Consider the following 21,102-nt stretch of genomic DNA (forward strand, 5'->3'; position numbering starts at 1 on the left):
ACGCCAGTGAGGTGATTCCCAGAGAGCTATTAGTCAAAAACTTGGTGTATCTCATCATGGTGTGCAATGTGCTCTTAAAAAATTGGAGGTAACTGAGCAAGTGTCGGACAAAATAAGATATAGCAGACCTAATGATATATATCACAGATGAACAGTATCTGATTTAGGAAAAAATCCGAAGACTCATCAGAAAAGGACTCTGTGGAAGGGTGGTGATAGTATAAGTAGTGGTTATAAGTTTGGGGTTCAAATCATTGAGTGGGTCATCAGAGATATACAGATACAACTGGAGTTCTGATTGGCAACAGCTTTTTTTTTAGCTTGACAATGACCCCAAACACACTGCAGTAAAAACATAGACACAGTGGAACATTATCAGTCATAGACAGGCCTCTCCAGAGTCCGGACCTCAACATTGCTGAAACAGTGTAACAGTTTGCTGTGGCTATAGCTCAGGAGGTAGCGCAGGTCAGCTGCTGATTGGAAGGTTGGTGGTTCGACCCCCGGCTCGCCCAGTCGGCATGACAAATATCCTCGTGTTGTACTAACCGACTTGCTCTCCAATGCATCCATGAGAGTATGAATGATAGTTAGAAAGCTCTCATAGTGCTTGTGTGAATGGGTGTGTATGGGGTGAATGTGGCGTGTTGTATAGAGTGCTTTGAGTACTCCGGGAGAGTAGAAAAGCGCTATATAAGAACCAGTCTATTTAACAGTGTGCAGTGTTCATCTTGACCAAAAAGCATAAAGCAGCCAACATCCAAAGAAGAGTGAATCCTGGAGAACTATTCCTGAAGGCTCCTTAAAGAAATGACATGAAAGCTTGACTAAGAGAGTTCAGGCTCTCGTGATCTTTATGTTTATGTGCGGGAATCTATTCTTAGTACTTATTTCATTTTACTTCCTTTAGTTTAGCTGAAAAAAAAGAAGTGTTTTAGTTCCCTCATTTTTTTGTCCCGTCATTGTTGTTGTCCTGATGGCGTTCACCTGTTATTATTATTCTCCATGCTGTGTGCAATTAGTTGGTTTTCTACTTCAGTCTTTGTCAGCTTGTTGTGTGATCTCCGTCTCACTCCTTTCCCTCTCTGTTTGTTACTACTAAAGTGCTTTTACCCTGGTTGTTTTTCTGCATTTGGTTTTAATTTCTGTGTTTTTCTGGCATCTCAGTGTGCATTGATATGTGCCTTAATCAGAATATGTTGGGGCATTTAATAAAATCTGTTTATGAGGCCGGAGCTTTTCAGTATAATGAAGCTATTAGATGATACCAGTAAAAATGGTCGTGATTAGTGTTTAGGTGAGCAGCTGCCAACCAGTCAATCTAGGATCTGACAATTCTTCGCTGTGTAGGCAAACTGCCACTCCATACTTGGACATAAATTTCATATTAATAATCCGCCCACAGTCATTTTCATATCAGACAGATTGTAGACACTGTTTTCTTTGTAGGTATGAATATGTGAGCAGGACAATCACCCAGCCTTGGACTTGTGCATGCTTTATTCTGGGAGTTCTCTGAAATGCAACACTTTCAGCTAAATATTACAGGACTGCGTTTTTCTTTTCAGCTGCAAGAAGGCCACGAGAAGGTGGCGGAGCAGATCAGCAGGGACGTAAGCGAGCTCTGCTTCCAGCTGGCTGCTCTGTGGAGCTGCTTCCTGGAGGCCACTGTGTTCAACCCCCACATCCTGTCCTATCTGGCCCAGGAGCACCACACGCTCAGGGTGAGAGTTCAGCTCCATCAAAGGCAGGCTTATACAATGTTCAAACGTCATCATTTGCCTCTCTGAGGTGCTGAGCCTTTATTAGGCCCTGGTGCCGATATGTTTAAATATAGTGATTGTGATCCACCCACGCTAAAATGCAAGAATACCACAGAACAATAAAACATGTTTCATAAGCATTGACATTTTGTCTCTGAAAGCAGCTCCTTAAAGGCATGTTGTCACCAGTTTTCAGAAAGTAACATGATACTGAACAGTCTGTCTAAGAAGAATCAAACTAACTTTCACATTGATGAGGAAAAACATGTCAAAGTTAAGCCCAATCAAGCATCAATAACTGTTATGCACTAAAAAAGTTCGGATGATTACCTATAGAAAGTACTGTTAAATTTGTCCATCATGAAAATAGTTTGGATACAGCGCTTTCACAGGACTCAATGCGCACTCGTGAAAAATGAAGTACAGCCTTATTGCTTCCAATTTGGAGGTTAAGTAGGAGCCAAGTGCTACTGATTAAGTGATCGTCCCAAAAAGGACTGACCTCTGTAAAAGCAGGGTGACACAGTCCTCCCAGGGGTGGACATCCCAGCAAATTCATCCCAAGATTACCTCAAGCAAAGCTCAGAGATATTACAAAAATTACTTTTTAGGAAGAGCTGCCAGGAGAAAGTATCATCTCCCTAAAAAGAACATGGCAGCGACTTTGGTTGCATCTTAGCAAACCTCAAGACTTGAAAAATCCATCAATCAGATCAGACCTTCTACCTACTGTTTATCATCTTCTTCTTCTACTACTACCAATACTGGCTGCTCTCTGTTCACTGATCATCACCCACATCCTTAACCTTCAACACCTTCTTCCCAGATATCTGGCAACTCTTCCCTACCACCCAGGACCAGTTTTTGTGCTTTGCTCCTTCTTCAACTTCCAATATTTAATTCCTGTTCCTGCCTTCACTTGCTTCCTTTTCTTGACTTCCAAAGTCAACCTGCACCCTACCAACACGGTGTTGTAAAGATGAGTGGGCCAAAAATCCCCCCACAGTGATGTTAGAATCTAATAAAGTCATAGAGAAAGTGATTACTTCACATTCCCGCTAGTAAAGATGGTTCTATAAGCTCCTGAATGAGGTGTACTTAGTTTTTCACAGGAGTGCATAAAGTTCTGTAAAAAGAATATACATGTTACTGTCTCCTTAAAGTTTGGTATTGGAAATACATCTGATCCCATGACATCAATGTCTGTTTAAATACATGAAGATAATAAGATACCAGAGGCAGCCAAGTCAGTCTTTAAAAGGGGAGCTTTGTTCTCAATTCCAGCTCTGCATATTTATTCTTGGATTCTTCTAGAGTAACTGCACATGATTTAAATTTATTATTATACATCCATACTGACCCTCAGTTCATCCTCTGTCTAAATAAGCCTTATAAGCTCTCCCTCCCCTGCCCTTAAGCCTAGTTGACTTTCTCAAACAGAAGATTTGATCGCAGGTGAGTAAGGAGCATGAAAAGTCTGTGCTTAGCTTACTGACAGGGCTGGACTGGGACAAAAAAATCTGCCCGGGCATTTTGACTAGAGACAAGGTATTATAGGAAAAGCCATAAAGCCTTTGAATGGAAATAAACGCTGTTGTGACAGTGATATGCACTGTCTTGTTGGTATATGTATGATTTCTATACATGTTACATCAGGTCAAAACTTTGGTTGTAAGATTCAGATAATTATTCATTAAAAGCAAAACATTTTAAATGTTAATGCCCTACCTGGCCACCTGCCAAAACTTTGCTAGACCCGCCGCTGCACAGTTACCAGCTGTCAGCTACTTAGAAAAGGATCCTGGTGTTATTTGTCTCTCAGAAACAGTTCATAACTTCCCTTCAACTCATTCATGTCACCTAAAAGCTGTTTCTGAGGGGTGCAACGATACACAAAATTCACAGTTCGTTCGATACTTTGGTGTAACTGTTCGATATTATTTTATATTTTTTCAATACAAAAAAATGTTCATGCCTTTTTTAATTTGTCATTTATTAAAATTATAAACACATATTTTAACTCAAAAGTACAGTTGAGGCAATTGCCATGTTGTAACGAGCTTAACTTCTGTCTTGCTAGCTTGCACTGCGCTCAGTGGATCTGCACTCGACAGTGCAGCCTAGGCAGAGTAAAATGGTAAAATGGTAAATGGCCTGTATTTGTTTAGCACTTTACGAGTCCCTAAGGACCCCAAAGCGCTTTACACATCCAGTCATCCACCCATTCACACACTGGTGATGGCAGCTACATTGTAGCCACAGCCACCCTGGGGCACACTGGCGCCACCGGGCCCTCTGACCACCACCAGTAGGCAGCGGGTGAAGTGTCTTGCCCAAGGACACAACGAGCGAGACTGTCCAAGCCGGGGCTCGAACCGGCAACCTTCTGATTACAAGGCGAACTCCCAACTCTTGAGCCACGATCGCAGTCGAACACAGTTCCACTGAGCGCTCAACACAGACAGCATCGTTAGAAGAAAAGTTGATAAAATAAATTAAAAGATTTTGTATTGTTCGATACATATGCGTACCGAACCGAAAGCAGTGTATCGAACGGTTCAATACCGATACGAGTATCGTTGCACCCCTACTGTTTCTCCAATCACCTGTTCAGCTCTGATGATTCAGTAAGGACATCTCCTGGTTTCATTTTCATGTTTCCCTCTCACCACATATCCAAACCGATGTCATGACCAGCAGGTTTACAACTGTGGCTCCAGCAAACATCAGCTGATACTAGAAATTAATATTAAAAAATTCTAACCACAGTTGATCAAGCGTAAACGTGCTGCTGTTGTTTAGCGCAACATCCGCTGGTTTCCTCTTTCTGGCACAAAGTGTGCGATAAACAAACAAAAGAGACGGGACTTGAGACAGAAAAGCCGATCAGCTGATCATTGATCAGTTTCATGATTGAAATAATAACAGGAGAGAGAGGGGAGAGAATGAGCAAACAAGAGGCAGCTGTGCAGCAAAGACACAGAATAACTCCAGCTTTGTGTCTTTTCCATTCTAGCTGAAGTTCGGGACAAACTGTGTTCCTTCTCAGCTCAATACGAAACACGTAATATTTTCCCTGAATATGAGACGATTCCGTTTTTTACGGGACGGTTGGCAACTCTACTAACTAACCTTATGAATAAAATAAAGTTCACTATCAGTAACATCATAGCACCCACCCAGCTGTATAGAAACTCCATTATGCTAGCTAGTACACAGTATTATTATTGTAGCTGACTGTAAAAAGTCAGCACAACGAAAATAAGACTCCACCTAAACTCTGTTTATATCTGACCCAGATAGACTGCAGGTCACAACTTCTTACCTGAATTTTAGTTCACCTGACACTCAGACCGGCGGCCGCCTCGGGTCTCTGCTCCTCCTGCCTCCCCTTTCCCTCATCCACCTGCTGGCCTCTGTGGAAGCTTCGCCATAGAAGCCACCACCAAACAACTGAGTTATTTTTACACATCTGCCAGCATCTGGCCAATCCACCACCTTTCGTTGTTTATACCGTTAAAAAAAACAACAACAAAAAAACATCAGCCCATGAAAACGAAAAATCACCATCGGGCATACCGGGCAAATACCCAGTATGCCCGATGGCCAGTCCAGCTATGCTTACTGAATATGTGTAAGATCAGAGACAAAGGTTTAAATGATGTAATTTCATATCATGAACCCCTGATCAGTCATGTCCCATTAAATCAAGTTGTCCTTTTTTCCATGTACATAATTTATTCTGTTGTTAAATATTGAATACACTAATTTCCAATCTTGTGTAAAATGCATCAAACCTGTTGCCATTAACACAGCAGGCTTGCTGCTCCCTCTCTGAGTCCACATTTAGACTATGTTTAGTCTCATTGCTGATGCACTTGACTATTTGTGAGCTTTGAGTGTTTCAAAAGGAATCATTCAAATTATAAATGCCATTCTGGACCTCTATATCCTAAAGCTTGCTGAGCAATCTAATATGATTTCCCCTGCAGTTTCTATTAAATCACTGGGGTGTTTAATATGAAGATGTGCTACACAGTGGAGTAGCTCTCAAGCTTTTTTGTCTGTTTTTTGTGCTCATCAAATACTTGGTAAATTTTTCTAGCGAACCCAACCATATGTTTGCCAGTGATCTGAGACTGAGACTGAGGCTCTTATCAAAATTAATTTGTTTGTATGTCTTTGGAAACACAAGGTCAGGAGGTTCTCTGAGGCGTACTTTTTCACCGAGCACCACAAAGAGATATCTCTGACATTTCAAGAGGAATTGTAAGTACCACCCCTGTCAGAAAGCTCATTCTGTGAGTGCAAAGAAGTATAATATTTAATATTGAATTGTCCTGATTTAGAATCAATAGACACAGCCAGATAGCTGCAGAAGTACGGAGCTCAGACTACTTGACCAAAATGCCTCCTTTACCTGTTGAGTGCCTGGACATCGATGGAGACTGGAACAGCCTGCCTATCATCTTTGAGGACAGATACGTGGAGTCTCCTCAAACACGTACTACAAAATATATATCTTCTGCTACCTGCTATTAACATATCATTACGTATTGTCTCAGGACCAAACTCTTGTTCTACAAACTGAATTTCTTTGTCTTTCCAGAGTACACATCACATGTGCCAATGCCTGCAACTGCTGATGAACAAACCAACTTAGATCTTGCCAAGAGGATTCTCGAAAGCAGCCAAGAAGCCGTATCACCAGCAGTACCCAATGACTCTCTGGGTAGTGAATGCACGGACCTGCCCTTGTATGTCTCGCTCACAGCAGACCAGAATAAGAGCGACACCAGATGTACCCAGAACATCATTCCTACTGAGGGCAGAACTGAACTTTCCGCAGCAGTGAAGGAAAACTTGACGGAAGCAGCAGAAAATCACAACCAAAATAAGGAGAGCTATAGTTCAGGAGAGATCTACGTTGCAAATAAGTCATGTGATCCTTGTAGAGGAGAGGCAATTTTGGCTCCCTCCTCAAGCTTTAGTCCCCTCACAGATTCTGCAGACAACAGTGACAAGTCTTCTCATCCTGTAACAGAAGTAATTGCCCAACTTTGTGATGCCACAAACCACAGCAAAGCAATAGAGAATGAAAACACTGAAGAGCAGCCTGACATTGCCATGCCTTTAAATCACTCAGTGGATGATGAAAGTGAGGATGTCCCTCCTATCAGTGTACCCGCTGGCTGTCCAGTAATACCACTCTTTCCGGGTGAGCTCAGAAAAGAGACGACTCATCACGGAGGTTTGGTCGGCACCAAGGTCATGAAGCGCTCGTCCTCTGTTATTTCAGACTCTGGTATCGAGAGTGAGCCCAGCTCTGTAGCGTGGCCGGTGGAGGCCGCACTGCGAGGACGACCCCCTCTGGACTTTTCCAGCGAACGGGAGATCCCACAGCAAATAGTGTTAAATCATCCAGTGCACCGCAGCTATCTGGAAGGGCTGCAGATGGAGAGCAACGGCAGCCTTCCAAGTGGAGGTATACAGGCTTCACTTACATCAATTAGCTCTCTGCCCTATGAGGAGGATCAGCATCAGAGGCAGCTAAGCAAGCTGACCAAGTCTGTTTCTGCGCCGCAGATAAGTAGCCCAGAAGATGTAGAGGATGGCCATATGCTGCTCAACCAGGAAACAGATTGCAAGAGCTTAGTACAACATGAAGATTCATGTAGGACAAACTGTTCTTTGTACAGCAACCTGGATTCTGGACAGTCAGAATTATCACCATTAGACATGAGTTCATCATCAAATCCTGGCCATATTGTCAAGGAGAATGGGACCTCTGAAAAGTCAAACTCTCCACAGTACCTGTCAGAGACATACAGGATAAAGTCAGCGTCAAGCAGTGTTTCTGAAGTATTACTTTTACAAGAGTCTGCAGAAAGCCCTCATGTCAAGGAAAGTGCTGTTATTGGCAGCCAGAGGGAGAATACGAACAATCAAACACACATCAGTGGAGTAACCTCAGTGAAGAATGTCTTTGTCGTTGAATCGGAAACAGTGCCCTGCAGCTGTGGAAACAAACCATGTGTGCATGAAAGTGCAACAGATCAGGAGAGGATTAACATGGGAGATGAGTGCCAAAGTTTCCATCAGACCCAACTATTCGGGCCTGAGAAACATGAATGCCTAGATCCCTCACAGATACTTATAAAACCTTCATGCTTCAGTGATCTGCCCAAAAGTAACAGCACCACTCAGAGGCCAAGTGACCCCTTGGGTGTGACAAACAGAGAGATAGTGTCACCTGCTGATGTAAATGGAGTATCGAGCTGTGAGAAAGCACCTTTGGACTGCCAATCGAAGGCCACCAAGATCCCTAACTCAGGACTAGCCTTTGTGAACAAGAAGATGGTGGAGGTGGTGAACATGTCAGTCTCCTGTGCCCCAACCTGCCTCCCATTTTCATCCGTCCTGAGAGACTCTCCATCTATCAGTGGAATGTCCACTCGTCAGACTACCTCACCTATCACCCATCAGCCTCTGGGCTCCTTCGGTATCATCTCCTCATCTTCACTCAGTCCCCTGAACATGGATGAAGAGACAAATGAACGAATGCTGAAGTGAGTTTTTCTTTTTCCTAACAGGCATTCTACCTCTTTGTATCCCGCTAAGTTTATTAGTACACTTACTACTTACTTTTGTGTTGCTGCTCAATACAAAAAAGATATTTTAAAGTGCAAATCACATCCAATTTACACAGAGTTTTAAGATCTATAAGCATATACAACTTTCTTGTGGTATTTACCAAGCAGTAACCTTTAGAAATGAAAAATTAAATGCATTAGCTAAGCCGGCAGGCCTAGCAATGCTTGCTAGCTTAGCTAATATATAATGTCTCATTGAAATGTGCTCAATTCTCTTTGCACTGCAAAGTAAAATAACTTTTCCCAAAGCAAACAAATAATATATGAGAATATATATGGGAATATGGGAAAAAGCAGAAATACACAAAGAATGATACACATACAATGCCAGTGCTAACAAAGAGACAAGACTTATGCTGCACTTTGGTTTGCAGAACAAGCAAGAGAATCAACAACCGCCTACTTAAAGAAGCACAAGTATATTTTCAATCTGAAGATCTTAAAACTCTGAGGTCTGAGTTGACATCACTGGCAACACCAACTCTAATCCCAACCTAACCATAATCAGTGGGAATTTGTCATATATGTTTTTTTTATGTGTTCCCTCAAGTTCTGGCAATGAGGGAATCAAGAAAAAAAAAATGGACACACTGAAAACTATTCATATTTACTCAAATAAAGGCATCTTTTACCTTTTTCTAAAAACTGTTTTAGGGTAGGACGAGGGTTAGGATTATGGTTACCACCTATGATGACTTTGGCCTAGGGTTAACTGGATGCTTCAAATAAACCTTAAACTTAGTTACCATTAAAATGTGGCATTAAACTGTTGACTTCGGTCAACACTGACCTACTGAGTAGCTGCAAATTTAAACATGTATTAACATAGCTTTGCAAATGTTCTCAGTCCTATGACATCAGTTCTGTTATGCACTTTTAAAGTTCAAGGACCGATGTGATCAATTTCACAAGTTTTGAAGCGCAGTATTTAGCTTAAATGTCTGTATAACTATCTATTAAATATGTACAGTGTGTCTTGTACAACAAAGCTTGAAGACTTTCTTGATTAACACCCACCAAACACGGAAGATGGAAAAGAAAGTTGAGAATATAATGTTTTTGTTCTTTCTAAAGCTCTAGCCAATTAGTGTAAAAGTAAAGTAACCATCCTAGCAGATGTGCATCAAAATCTGTAGACATTTTTTCTGATAAATACTTGCTTGTGTCCAAAACATTGGGCTAGGGTTTGAGACTTGAGGTCATCACTAATGAGAATTTAGATCTCAGGGGGTTATGGTGGGCTGGATTTATGTTCAGGGTTCCTTTCTCAGTTGGGTGTCAATAAAAAAATTTTCTAAAATTTAGCTCAATTTCTGAAGGAAAATGTTGTGTTATTTGAGTGTTATCATCATCCACACCAGCTGCAGGAAACAAGGCAGTGATTCTTGAGATAAGGGACAAAACATGTCTGGCAGATAAAACCCCAATTTTGTGGTTAAAAATATGCATACAAGTGTTAACCCAACTGCCTAAAAGACAAACCAAGGCAATGTTTATACAACAAAAGTATGATTTTGCATTTTTTATAAATATATATTTATTTTAAATGGTACAGTACATTACCAGTACCTTAAAAATCCATTGTCCAGAAGCAGGTGTGATAATATTAAAATAAAGAAAAAAAAATTAAAAGTAATGTAAAATTAAACATCATGGCTCTCGTCACTAAGTATTTAAGTCAATACCTTATATAATATCAAAATATGCAATTGAAACTTTATTTTTAAATATTTTTTAAGTGATTAAAATCGTGTCCAGAGTTTTTGTCAACACCATCAGATTTTTTTAAAAGTACAAAAAATCAGGAATTATTGTGGGTGGCTTACACTCTGAGGACCCCTTTACCACTTCCTGTTTGATACACATGCCATGAGGTCACTGCTGTGATAATTTGTTTGTTTTTATTTCATTTATTGCACACCTTTCTGATAAAACTCTGTGTCACAACCATAGTGCGTCAACACCAAAGTCGATGTAATTAATTATTTTTTTTGTAAAAACAGCCTCATTTAGGTAGATTGTAGAGGCCATCAGCAAATGATGAAAAACAAGATGGCTTCTGTCAGATAAACATGTGTTATGAGAGAAAGTCGGGTATTTTGTCAACACCATCAGATGTCAACACCATCAGGACTTTTGTCTGACCCTTTTTCTAATGGTGTTGACTAGGGCTGCCACGATTTGTCGACTAGTCACGATTACGTCGACGATTTATTTAATAGTCGACGCGTCGTTTGAAACTTTGTACGATCACAAAAGACGCAGGAATAAGTGGCAGGATTTAAGAGTGTAATAACGGACTGAAACAGAAGATGGCAGCATTGCATGTACAAGGATGTCAGCTACCGTTAAACCCCGAAGAAGAAGAAGAAGAAGCAGCTGTGTCCCAGAATTCATAGCGCGGCCCAGCGCAGTTTCCAACAATGGCGGCAGCTAGTTAGTTTTAATGTTACTCTTATTATTCTTTCTGGGTCACAAAATAAACGTTTAACATATTTTCAGGCGAGAATGTAGCTGTGTAAACCTCAAATATCTGCTCAGTTTATCAGGACACCACATATTTTCAAAAGCGCTCCGACGTTTTCGGAGACATCTGTTACCCACTAGCTCGTTAGCGAGCCGGGGGCTAGGCTCACTAGCGCCGTGAGAACACCGGACTCCCCGCAAATCGTTTTCAAACCCACCGCCGTCTTTCGCTACTCAGGTTAAATATATATGAGTCACTTAGATAACTTAAAATGTTATTGTTTGGCTTTTTTTTTTAGTATTTTATTTGTTCCTGAGTAAATCAGTTTGTCTGAGATTAAAGTTATAGTTTTTACACAGCTGAATAAACGTCAAGCAGACAGCTGATTATCAGAAGTGTGAGATGCTCCAGAATATACTCCAGTGTCCTGTTATATTTTAGATAGCAAGGAGTTTATTAAACTTCACCGAAACAATCTGCAAATTTCATTAAAATTTAATAAACTATCATCTTGTCTTTATTTTTAGTTAGCACAGACCTTAAACACTTAAAGCTGTAAGCTAATGATAGTTATATAAGAGCAGATGCTGCTGGTGCAATAAGCTGTAGTTTTACGTCTAATGGATGATGATCTGATTAGTCGACTAATCGCAAAAATAATCGGTGACTAGTCGACTATCAAAATAATCGTTTGTGGCAGCCCTAGTGTTGACAAATGTCACAAAAGTGTTCTATTCACCATTTATATTAAGTTATTTTTTACTAATATTTCAGTCATATTACTTCTTGTGTGTTTTACTGATATTTCTGCTTCACAGATGTGTCAAATATTATCAAATTTGCCTTATCTTGAATCTCATTGTTTATGTATACATTATTAATCCTGTAGAGGAATGCAGAGGAAAATGCTTAGTCCTCTGCATTTAACCCATTCACTCAGTGATGCAGTGGGCAGCTACCAATCCAGGATAGCCTCTGTTCATTGGATTTGAACGCCCAACCTTTCAATCATGTGGCATCTACTGAGCTAGCTGTGCCCCGAGAGTTGGTCTTTAAGTGATGATGCTTCCTGCTTCCGGGCCCACACTACTCTTATAGCCTGTTGTGCTGTTAAAAATTTTAATGCTTTTTATCTTGTTCTATTACATCTGAACAAGCCCCTAAAAACAGCCAGTGATCACTGCCAGCCTAACCATCGGGAATCCTCACGTTAACCTTTATCAAGTGGTAAAAAGTTAGCATTCATCCTCCAGCTTCACTGTGTTTATGTTATGCTAACACAGCTGTGTCGCTAGCGATCACGTAGCACATCACTATATACTAGCTAGCCCAACTTCAGTAACCTGACAATAGTCACTGCTGTTTAGTTTTCTGTCTCCCTTTATGTTGGAAGTGGTAGCAGAGCTGGTGTATCATGTTCAGGTGGAAACAAGCAATCTAACTTCTAACTCTGTTAAATTTCATATATTCTGTTTTCATGGATGCCTGGATGTTACACCTGGTAGAGCCACACACTGATCATTTTATTAAAGATGAAAGAATTTAGACAGTTTGTAACTCTCAGTGATGCCGCAGAGTTCCAAAGTCAAAGGAACTCTGAACCATCAAACTTAATGGCCGGATAGCATTTCTATTGCTTAATGCATAATTGTGTTGTGAATATTCATCCTTAATCTGTGAAAAAGCATAAGGTTCAGAAAAATTATAGTAATTACAAAATGGTACATTTCAGGCTAGAATAGCAAAGGTGAACCTGTCAGTAGAGGAACGAAAGAGAAGGAACAGGGATGATCAAAAAAGAAAGAGAGAAAAAGTTAACAGCCAGCCTGAGTTGAAGAAAGAGTTTCTCATAAAGGAAAGGGAAAGATGGAGAAATAGAGTGAAAGAGGGAAAAATAAAGAACACCAGTAATCTGAAAGGAAGAGAAAAAAGTCAGAAGAGAAGGTTTTGGAAACAAGCACAGAGACAAAAGGAGAGAAAGTCCAGCAGGGTCTAAACACACAACCACAGAGAACTTTAGGAATCAAGGAGTAGTAGGCAGCTACTTGCTGGTGAACTATTAAGATGTAGAACTTGACATGTGCAAAAGCAGAATTGTTATGATGTGTCTTGTGATATTACAAAGGTTGTTAAGGTTTAATTGTCATTTTGAAAGAAATAATATCTTGTTTTCTACTAGAGTGTCACCACCGTCAGCGCCTTGTCAACTCCATAATATGGAGTTTTTGTTTATTTTTCTCTTTTGGAGAACCATATATTTTCCTCCCTCATGATCTTCCAATAAAAATACATAATTTTCTCAATAAATGTGTAATTTGCATGCTGCTTAATATGACTGTTTCTTATACAGATTAAATACAAGCTTCTGAAAATATGTATGACTGTAACTCTAACAATAAAAAGCCAAAACAATCTTACTTTTAAATGTGGTATAATTACTTTGAAAACCTATGTGCATAAACAATAGAATAGAGAAGCTGCTAATAAGATAAGATAAGATAAGATGACCTTTATTGGTCCCACAGGTGGGAAATTTGTTTTGTTACAGCAAAAGTGCAAAGTTATGTAGCAGAAATTAGAAAACACTGGAATGCAATAAAATAAAATACTATATACAATAGAATAAAATAGAATAGAATAAAATAATATATACAACAGAATAAAATAGAATACAAATGCTATTTACAACTGAGTATGAAAAGTAATAGTCAAAATAGCTGCAACAACTTCATTTAAAATATATATTTTTGCATTTCTTTGTGTCTGACGGTGTTGACAAAAACCTTGCACTTCTCCAGCAAAAACATAAATTATTAAAAACTGTTACACCTGGGAGATTGTACCAAAACATGGTGAGACAGACAAAACTTTGTGTAACAATTATATGTAAATGTGTTTTTGAAAAATCAAAAAATATATTTTAGAAAATTAAAACCTGTTTTGTCCCTAATCTCAGGAATCACTGAAGGCCAAAACATGAGGGGTTTACATGGGTTTTGGGAGATGACTCCTGACATCTGGTGCAGTAGCTGGCAGTTACTCATGCTTGGAAAGTCTAGCATAACAAAATGAAACGAGGGCAAATATGAAGCAAGGAAGCCAAAACGAGGTGAAATGCCTCCTGAATGTATTAAGTCACATCAAAGAGTACACAGACAAATCCATCACGATAAGCTGGAAGTACACTAACTTGAATCGGATTGGCTTTGACTTCTGCATGACTGTAATCTGAAACCTGGCAGAATGACAGAGTAATAAAACTTTTGAGCAGCTTACTGGTTAGTCTGAGACTTCTGTTAAGCAACACGGGCTTGCTCAAGAAGTGGGCAGCATGAGCAATGTAAATTCTGAAAATTGAATGTAGGTTGTCTATTATATTTGGGCCACACGGTGAAAGCTGTAGGAGTAATTCACTTTTTGGAAAATGAAACATTCATCAACTTGTCTCTAAGGCAGCGGTAGACAATTAGGTTTTCCCAACGGGCTGCAAGTGAGATACTGGGACTGTTGTGGAGGACTGTCCCAGTAGGCTGGACTCAGTTCTGCTTAATATCAATTTTATCTTTTTATAAGACTACTGGCGCGACCCTCCACATCTCATGTGGCCCCTTGGGGAAATTAATTTGCCACCCCTGCTCTAAGGTCTACATGCCAACCCTAAACTGAGGCCTAAGTTTAAAGCTAGGCAATTATAGTATATAATTTTTAAAAAATATTATTAAACTATTCTCTCCAGTGTTTACAGTCAAGAGTCATAAAAATGAATCATTCTGTCACACATGAAAAAGTAGCCACATTTTGCCCTTTTAAGACTAGATTACAATTAGAACGTATGATGGCTGAGACAGCAAAGGGTTAAAGGCTTAAATCAGCTCATATCTCATTAGCTTAAAATTGTTCAGTATAAGTTTAGTAATATAATATCACATTTTTTTCTCCAGTTTCTACAAAGCCAAAGAGGAGCTGTTCAAAGAGTTGAGCTTCCAGGCCAGCTTGTACAGCGACCTCCCGCTCCTGGCATCAGATCTCCCCTACTTCCCTCCTGAAGAGGATGATGAGGAGTTTGATGACGGCATACACCTGGTGGTGTGCGTCCATGGGCTTGATGGTGAGGCTGCACATTTAAAAAATGTTCTGCTTCGCTGCGATCCAGTTCCACGTCTGCATTGCACTGACACATCCATAACTTTCTGTACAGCCTTTCATATCATTCCCTATTAGCATTGTAAATGTAATATAGCCTGATAAAGCCCTACAACGTTATTACACTGCACTGTGCAGTCTGTGAATACTAATTCCCTGAAACTCATTTCAGGTTAACTTTTAAATGTTTATCGAACATGCTTAATAAAAGCAGAGCTACAAACTTTGTGTGTCTGTTTCGTCACCTGCTTCTAGGAAACAGTGCTGACCTTCGTCTTGTGAAGACTTTCATAGAGCTGGGATTGCCAGGATCCAGGCTCGACTTCCTCATGTCTGAGAGGAACCAGGTACATTTGACAGTGACGGGAGCAAAACTGTGAAAGTGTGCTTCGAGGCAATTTGCAGAGCGCTGACAGCCTTGCTTTTCTCCCGTAGGCCGACACGTTTGCAGACTTCGACGCCATGACGGACAGGCTGCTGGATGAAATCATTCAGCACATCCAGCTCTACAATCTCACCATAGGCAGGATCAGGTCAGTCGGCCAGGTTTAACACGCTGCAGCGTGCCCATTATTGACACATTTCATTTTGATTGGATATTAAACCTCTTAATATCCACTAGCTTGCTGGTGAACCCCCTAAGGGCAGAGATAGGGTGCAAATACATTCAAGTGACTTTTCAAACAAGCCTGCTTCCAGAAATTAGAATATATCACCCTTCAAGTTGAGTTTGTAGTTTCATTTTGGTCTTACAGTTCCTCTGCTAGAAGATTCTCATGTGGGAAGTCATTTGAGGTTAAGGGAAACCAGTAAAGGACCAGCCTAAGCAGTATTCAGTCCAGTCAGCAGATGGCAGCAGAGACTTGGCTCTGATTCTTCTGTGGAAGTCTTAACTTCGGAGAATGACAGCTCCGTCATAATGTATAGACTCAAAATGGATAAGTGGCAGAAAACAGATGAAAAGCTCTTATCATACCGTGCCAATAAGCTTGTGACTTTCACATGATAGACTGCGCTGCTTTATGCAGCACTGTGCTGCCTAGTTCCAATCAAATTAAGCTATTCATCTTCCCGCTTAATTGCCCTCAATGTGACAATTTATTTCTTTGTGAGAGTTTCTGCCCAAGTTTCTTAACTCTCTTTTTATTGTGGCGTATTCTCTGGGGAGCGAGTATCAAAGACAAAAGGCAATGGAGTGCCGCAACAGCATCTGGTTCTTTCCACATTACCTCTATATTTAGTTTGGGAGCAGACAGATGAGAAGGAGCAGGGATGGAGATGAGGGATTGTGGGTAGAGCCGCAACAGTACAGTAATTAAACTAAGTGACAGACATAGCTTGATGAATCTAATATTTCCCACTGCTGGGAAGCTGCTATTAATTCGTGCGGTTTGTCCTCTATGTTCGCATCAATAAGTTGTCATTGCCTTTGAGGATGTTTAAACATTTAGCAAGTTAATGAATTTTCTGTAATCACCGCATGCTGCAGCAGGAATCTCCAAATAGCTTCCGCTGCAACCCGTTCCTGCTTCCAGAGGAATCTACCAAAGCTATCGGGCAGTGTCGTAGGTCAGCAGCGTTGGAGGCATTTTTTTTTTCCCAGCCGCCCACTCATGCTGCAAGTTCCTCTCTCTGAAAGTTGTTTGTCTTCGGCCAACAGCTTCATCGGCCACTCTCTGGGGAACATCATCATCCGCTCGGTGCTGACGAGGCCTCGCTTCCGCTGCTATTTGCCCAAACTGCACACTTTCCTCTCGTTGTCAGGGCCACACTTGGGAACGCTGTACAACAACAGCACACTGGTCAGCACAGGTGAGGCCACGGCTCGTCTCCTGGAAGAAGGCAGAGCGCTGCATGTTTCGCGCCTCTCAGCAGCGTATTGTCTTTTGTCTAAGAATATCATCCATACTGCTCAGCTACTGTGATGCATGTGGAGTCCTGATTCGGTGTGTGTGTGTTTTGCTTAGGTTTGTGGTTAATGCAGAAGCTGAAAAAATCCGGATCGTTGCTGCAGCTCACCTTCAGAGATCACGTTGATCCACGGAAAACGTTCCTCTATCTCCTGAGTCAGAAACCAGGTACGGCTTGAAAGCGGCTGAGATCCGAAACAGTTGACGGCCCCACTTTACAGACTGTTGCTTGAAAGGCAGGCTGTTCAAATATTCATGAAAATGTTGTCATCTTGTCTTTTTTTTGTCAAATTTCTGTACGTGTCAGCTCGCTAACACTCAAACCCCTGCCAGCGAGCTGCAAGAGGCCTGTGAGAGGCCTCCCCACTGTGTGAGTGGAACAAAGCAGTCGTTTGTCACACAGGCTTGAAGAAGATAAGCCTGAAAACGCTTTTTTTCCCCCCTCTCTACAGCTGTGGCAGGCTGACAAAGTGATCCAAACCCTGTCATTGGAAACCCACCAGTGCACTCTCTTAAAAGCACACAGAGAGGAGACTAGAGAGAGAGAGAAAAAAAAAAACACAGCTTTATCGTATCAAGGCCTGTCATTGTGCTTTGTGATTGTACTTTGCATTTTACAACCAATTCAATCCTTTACCCTGTCTTGCCCTCCTTCTCTCTACTCTGTGCTGTCTCCTTTACTTGCGTCTTTCATGTCCTTGTAGGGCTCCAGTTCTTCAAGAACGTTGTGCTAGTGGCGTCTCCGCAGGACCGCTACGTTCCTTTTCACTCTGCCAGAATAGAGATGTGCAAAACTGCTCTCAAAGATAGAACCACAGGTGAACAATCCAGCTGTCATCACTTCAGCTCATATTTGTATTTCAATAGTTTCTATCTGGATATCTGGGCACCTGGGGACCTTGTCGTCCACATTATTTTAGCACACTTGTTTGTTCCTAGAATGACATTTTACATTATTCACGAAAGGAGCGTGCCTCACATAACAGCAGGTAAGACTGTGTCCCCTTCTCTCCTCTAACACTGCAGGTTAATAGGGAAGACTTGGCAGAACAGTGTCATAAAAACAGCAATTACATATTCTGATCGCCTCGGGTTCAGAGTTTGAGTTGGAGTTAGAGTTGATGGTGTCATCGATGACTTAAACGCCAGAAGGTTACTTAGTCACACTTTTTCTCATTTCATGCCATCCCTGTTGAGTTAGAATAAGATATAGGAATGCTTTACTTTTGTTTTACGTATGTCTGGGTCTAGAACACCCACATGCAAAACCTTTTAAGGGCTTCATCAGTGATGAGTCCAGCCTTTGCTCTCAACACTGACCTTATTATTTGGAGAGAAGCAAAAAAAGTACCTCTTTGGAAAATAGCCTCAACAGATTTTTATATGTGTCAGTGAGAATTATTCCTCTCTTTGTCCATGGATTGCCAAGACTTTATGGAATAATGAAAAAAAAATCTTATACCATACATTTAGGGTTGGGGTTATCAGTGGTTATAGATGGTTAGCAGAAGACCTGTAACTGTGCCAGTGTAGGCCAAATACATTCACTGATGTATCATCTTCTAGTTTTATATGTTTCTTAGTCATCCAGGTCAGGGTTTAAAAAAAGAAAGGAACTGGACCGTTCATCCAAGGCTATGTCCACACGTACATGGGTAGTTTTGAAAACGCTGACACCCAGGCTTCTAGACTTCTGATTGGCCAACATTTCGTTTTTAGCGTTTACATGTGGACAGAGTTTTGTTTTGTTTTTTCAAAACGAAAACGGAAAATCTCAGTTTTCAAAAATATCCGTGTGCATGTGGACGTAGCGCAAGAGACTTCTTCAGATTTAAAAACCAAAAGGTGGAGAGTTCAAGGTGGTCTTGAGGGTCGTTGATCCACTATTGATCATGTGAGCTAAGGTGTGAAAACAGGCGCAAGTTGTTAACGTCACCAGGAGTTAAGGGTTAAATCACTGCGAGACCTTAAGGTAACTAGAGGCAAAGTGTGAATACGGGTAAAATGCCTGGAAAGAGATCTCAAGACTGCATGGTAGGTAGCTGATAGCTGGTGTTGTAAGCCACAAGCTCTGTTTAACCCCCACAGGGAGGTAAATACCTGGCACTCTGCACCTTTTGTTTTTAGAAATCAAGAAACCTTGAATGAGAAGTGAAATGTCCTTAAAACATCAAGCCGTCAGCTCTTAAAACATCTACTAGTTTGTATAAAAACCGTTAAGCATGTGGCTAAATATGAATGCATCGCCTGATGACGTCTTTAACAAATTCATTTGCTTTCATTTATAAACCTCTGGACTTTAACAGCTCAGATTTAGCAACTTCTTCTAAATTTCTACCCATATGGAAAACTTAAGTCATACATATCTGTGCAGACACTCTGAACTGATCCTGCCACCCATGTTCCACACATGACATGGTTGGGGGGGTTGGCATGACATTTTTAGTTTTACAGGAGATTAGGCTCTAGGGTGTTGTATGGCAACCAGCCAAGACTCTAGGAAGTCATTGCACTGGGGCAAAAAACAGTCTGGCTCACCAGCACCTGTACATGCCTCATGCAACTTTGGGCAAAAATCCCAGTAAGGGTAAACACTCTGCAATGGCAAAACTTTGCACTCATCAGAGATTTCAAAAAAAGTGGAACGGAAGTATGTTGCAGTAAGTATGCAAATCAGAAAAATTGACAAGAATTATTGTTATTATGGGGTGTATGTTTCATGTTTCTTATTAAAGTCGTTTAGATGGTGGTGATGTTCTGCACTGCGTTATATTTAGAAGCTTTCCTAATTTTATACCCACTCTATCAACATGAAAAAGTAAGTTTCTCCATAGAATATCTGGCATTTGTTGACCAAACAAAAACAGCTGATGAATCACTAATGAATCTAACTGTGGCCCTAAGTTTTAACACTTGAATATGGATAAGACATCATGCACGTAGGAGGACACGCTATTACTTTCCTTTTTTTTTCCCTCGCACTGAAGGGCCCGTGTACACCGAGATGATCAACAACCTCCTGCAGCCACTCGTAGAAGCTAAAGAGTGCCGCCTGATCCGCCAGAATGTGTTCCACGCTCTACCCAACACAGCCAACACGCTGATCGGCCGCGCCGCCCACATCGCCGTCTTGGACTCTGAGCTATTCCTGGAGAAGTTCTTCTTAGTGGCAGGACTCAACTACTTCAAGTAAAGGTGCTCCTACTGCAGGCTTGCTGGACCGATCTGAATGGTGGATAAAGGAGTATAAAGGAAGGGGATGAGGTCATTTTACCCTGTACAATAGATGTAATGTATATATTTCCTGGTATCCAAGAGGCCAGATTTGTATATCCCATTTGTTAGGATGGTTAGCAGCTGTTAATAAAGGATTGGTATATTGTGACTGTTTAAACCGCTAACTCAGAAGTCTGAGTTTGATGTGTAGCCAGTCAAAGCAAAACATCTGACATCGATGACAGGATTGATTGTAGATGTTTTGTCGGCCTTATGAATAACCTCTCAGCCAGAACACTAACAGATGCTAATTGTGGTTTAAAGCATTTACTTTCTTTCCCTTTAGAGTTGGTTTAGAGCCTTTGCTATCGCTGGTTGATTGAATTCTTCTTTAAGGGTTACACTAATGATAGTCTTACACTATCCTTACAAGGCAATAGATGCATAGCATTTATGTCCTTGATTGTACATGAAGTATTTTGTTGTACGAAACATAGATGTTCATTTATACAGAAATGACTATATTGTTTAAAATTATTTATTTTTTACCTGCTTATGTTATTTACAGTGTAAGTAGTCCGTCTACATTTAAGTCTCTGTGTGTAATTATCATCAAATGTGTCAAATGAAAAGTAAAAAGTGTGTTGTCTGTATGTTTATCTGTACATCTCAAAAAATCTTGCTGTCCATGACTAGCTAAGTGTTAGGCTACAACAAACGTTTGCATAGAAGTGTGCAGCAAAGTATATTTGATAAGAAATGATCCTACCTGCTGTGATAGCATTTACTTTGTAATTGTGTTTTTGTACTGACTTAGTAACAGATTAACAAGATTCAGGATTGGACCATTTGCTAAGCCCCACCTCCCCTTAGTTACCATCGTGCCACCTGTCGAGCTTTTCAGCCTCTTAAGGCCCTTATGCAATCTAGAATGATACCCCTCCAACCTG

The 21,102-nt window shown here is 40.7% G+C and overlaps 1 protein-coding gene across 1 annotated transcript in view; it reads left to right on the plus strand.

Moving 5' to 3' along the window:
- The window catches only part of fam135b (family with sequence similarity 135 member B), a 50,863-nt gene extending 30,586 nt beyond the window's left edge, over positions 1-20,277 (plus strand). The window contains exons 10-20 of the mRNA XM_026155682.2: positions 1,569-1,724; positions 5,959-6,032; positions 6,113-6,267; positions 6,373-8,332; positions 14,825-14,991; positions 15,282-15,373; positions 15,462-15,559; positions 16,687-16,838; positions 16,994-17,104; positions 17,641-17,754; positions 19,924-20,277. Of these exons, the coding sequence (XP_026011467.2) occupies positions 1,569-1,724; positions 5,959-6,032; positions 6,113-6,267; positions 6,373-8,332; positions 14,825-14,991; positions 15,282-15,373; positions 15,462-15,559; positions 16,687-16,838; positions 16,994-17,104; positions 17,641-17,754; positions 19,924-20,129 (3,285 nt within the window). The 3' untranslated portion in view covers positions 20,130-20,277. The remainder of the gene's footprint in view (positions 1-1,568; positions 1,725-5,958; positions 6,033-6,112; positions 6,268-6,372; positions 8,333-14,824; positions 14,992-15,281; positions 15,374-15,461; positions 15,560-16,686; positions 16,839-16,993; positions 17,105-17,640; positions 17,755-19,923) is intronic.
- The last annotated feature ends 825 nt before the right edge of the window (positions 20,278-21,102 follow it).

Source organism: Astatotilapia calliptera, chromosome 22 (assembly GCF_964374335.1).
Source record: "Astatotilapia calliptera chromosome 22, fAstCal68.1, whole genome shotgun sequence".
NCBI lineage: Eukaryota > Metazoa > Chordata > Actinopteri > Cichliformes > Cichlidae > Astatotilapia > Astatotilapia calliptera.